The sequence below is a fragment of the Sturnira hondurensis genome, unplaced genomic scaffold (assembly GCF_014824575.4).
Source record: "Sturnira hondurensis isolate 20B ecotype Veracruz unplaced genomic scaffold, ASM1482457v3 Scaffold0004622, whole genome shotgun sequence".
In the NCBI taxonomy this organism is placed as follows: domain Eukaryota; kingdom Metazoa; phylum Chordata; class Mammalia; order Chiroptera; family Phyllostomidae; genus Sturnira; species Sturnira hondurensis.
In genome coordinates, this window is record NW_028077253.1 from 48,235 (window position 1) to 50,316 (window position 2,082).

Below are 2,082 nucleotides of genomic sequence, written 5' to 3' on the forward strand. Positions count from 1 at the left end.
GATCTCCTAAGCAGGCATGTCTAACATTTTGACAACTGTCTAACAGTTTGTCCAACATTTTGGCCACACTGGAACAAACAGACTTGTCTTGAGCAACACAATAAATACACACACAGTAGCAAAACCTAAAGAGCAAAAGAAAAGCTTTTAAGTAAATATGTGATTTTGTGTTGAGCCCTGTTCATAGCCATCCTGGGCTGCATGCAGCCCATAGCCATGGACCTCCCTGCCAGCACATCTCTGTACCCTGTGTACATCTCAACTGAAGTGACTTCTTGAGTCCCTCTATGCTCAGTTATCTTTTATCAGTGAGGCTCTCATGAAGGTCTCTCCTTTTCCAGCCTCCTTCTCAGAGCAGCGCTGACTTCTCTGTTCCTCAGACTGTAGATCAGGGGATTCAGCATGGGATTGAAAAGGCTGTGAAACAGGAGGAGGTATTTCTTTTTCTCCTGGGGGTCCCCATGTTGGGGTACAACATACATAATCATGGCAGTGCCATAAAAGAGTCCCACCACACAGAGGTGGGAGGAGCAGGTGGAGAAAGCTTTCTGGCGTCCCTCTGCTGACTGGATTTTCAGGACGGCACGAAGAATGTAACTGTAGGAGACCACAATTGCAGGCACTGGACCTATCAGTATTGAAAATGCCCCAACTGAAACCATAACCTTATTAAGGTGAGTATCTGCACAAGCAAGTTTGAGAACGGCTAAAAGCTCACAAAAGAAGTGATTCACTGTCTGGGGCCCACAGAAGGGCAACAGTAACAGCAACACCATATGTACTAGGGCTGGTAGGACTCCGAAAGTCCAGGAAGTCAATGCCAGGGTGATGCAGACTCTCCAGCTCATGATGGTCGAATAACGAAGGGGAAGGCAGATGGCCACATACCTGTCATAGGACATCACCACCAGGAGAAGACCTTCAGTGTGACCAAAAATCAAGAAGAGAAAGGTCTGTGTCATGCAGCCAGCAAAGGAGATACCCTGGGCTGGGTTCAGGAGGTTGGCCAGCATCTGGGGCACTGTGTTGCAGGCATAGGCTATGTCGACAGTGGCCAGGTGAGAGAGGAAGAAGTACATGGGGGTGTGCAGTCGGGGGTCCAGTGAGATGAGCCCCAGGATGACCCCGTTGCCCAGTAGGGTGAAGGCATAGAACACGGAGAAGACCCCAAACAGGAGTAACTGCAATCCTGGGCTGAGTGGGAATCCCACTAGGAGGAACTCTGTGACAGAAGTCTGGTTGCTCCTCATTGTCCTGGGAAAAGGACAATGGAGCTAGCTCACCAGGTCTGAGTGCCTGAGATGTGTTTCACATGGTACACCTGTGTGTGTCACTGCTTCTTCCCTCAGAAAACATCTTCAGTGACACTTGTCCTGTTCATCAGTTACTAAGTGAATCCTATGCACTGCAAATGACACACAAGGAATTTTTTTCACCTTAATAAATTAAATACCAGTATTCCATTACACTGTTTGGTAAATCTTTCCTTTATTTCTAAAGATCCACCACAGTTCCTAACACCTTACAATACCTATTCTGGACACTTTCAAAGTGGACACTTTCCTCAGTCAGGACAACTACTTTAAAGGCTTGCCTGAAAGGAGTCCTGACCCCCAGTGCACACACAGTCACCATGGGGAGGGGGCTGTGGGCCTGCATCTGCACCCACACATGAGGGTGGGAAGGAGGACCAGGAGGCGGTGGGATATGCTCCTATCAGGGGATCTCACAGATTTGTGCCTTCATTAGATGATTTATTGGTCAGCCTTGTAATTTTTACTGGCAGCATCATCTTGAATTGAGTTGAGGGAATGGCAGGCAGACTGCCACCACTCTAGCTGCATTTAAGGGAGAGAACTTTGTCTTTTCACTTTTGTACTCAAAGATGTACTACACTTATCATGCTATTTCATGGTGAGGTATTACTCATCACACACTCATCTCTATGAATATTCATACTCTATGCCTGTATGTGTGGATAAAGTATATGGTATATATATATATATATATATATATATATATATATATATATAGATATATTTAAATGCACACATCTACCTGGCAAGTAAACTAAAATTTTGA

At 45.8% G+C, this 2,082-nt stretch overlaps 1 protein-coding gene across 1 annotated transcript; it reads right to left on the reverse strand.

The window, feature by feature from the left end:
* Window positions 1-263: 263 nt before the first annotated feature.
* On the reverse strand, window positions 264-1,250 carry LOC118986880 (olfactory receptor 2A25-like). The gene has a single exon (XM_037045943.1). It carries the CDS (start codon window positions 1,248-1,250, stop codon window positions 318-320), a length of 933 nt encoding a protein of 310 aa, XP_036901838.1. The 3' UTR covers window positions 264-317.
* Between the last annotated feature and the right edge of the window lie 832 nt (window positions 1,251-2,082).

Bases quoted from the DNA above. Each gene is read 5' to 3' on its own strand.
- LOC118986880 (XM_037045943.1), bottom strand. From the start codon at position 1,250: ATGAGGAGCAACCAGACTTCTGTCACAGAGTTCCTCCTAGTGGGATTC.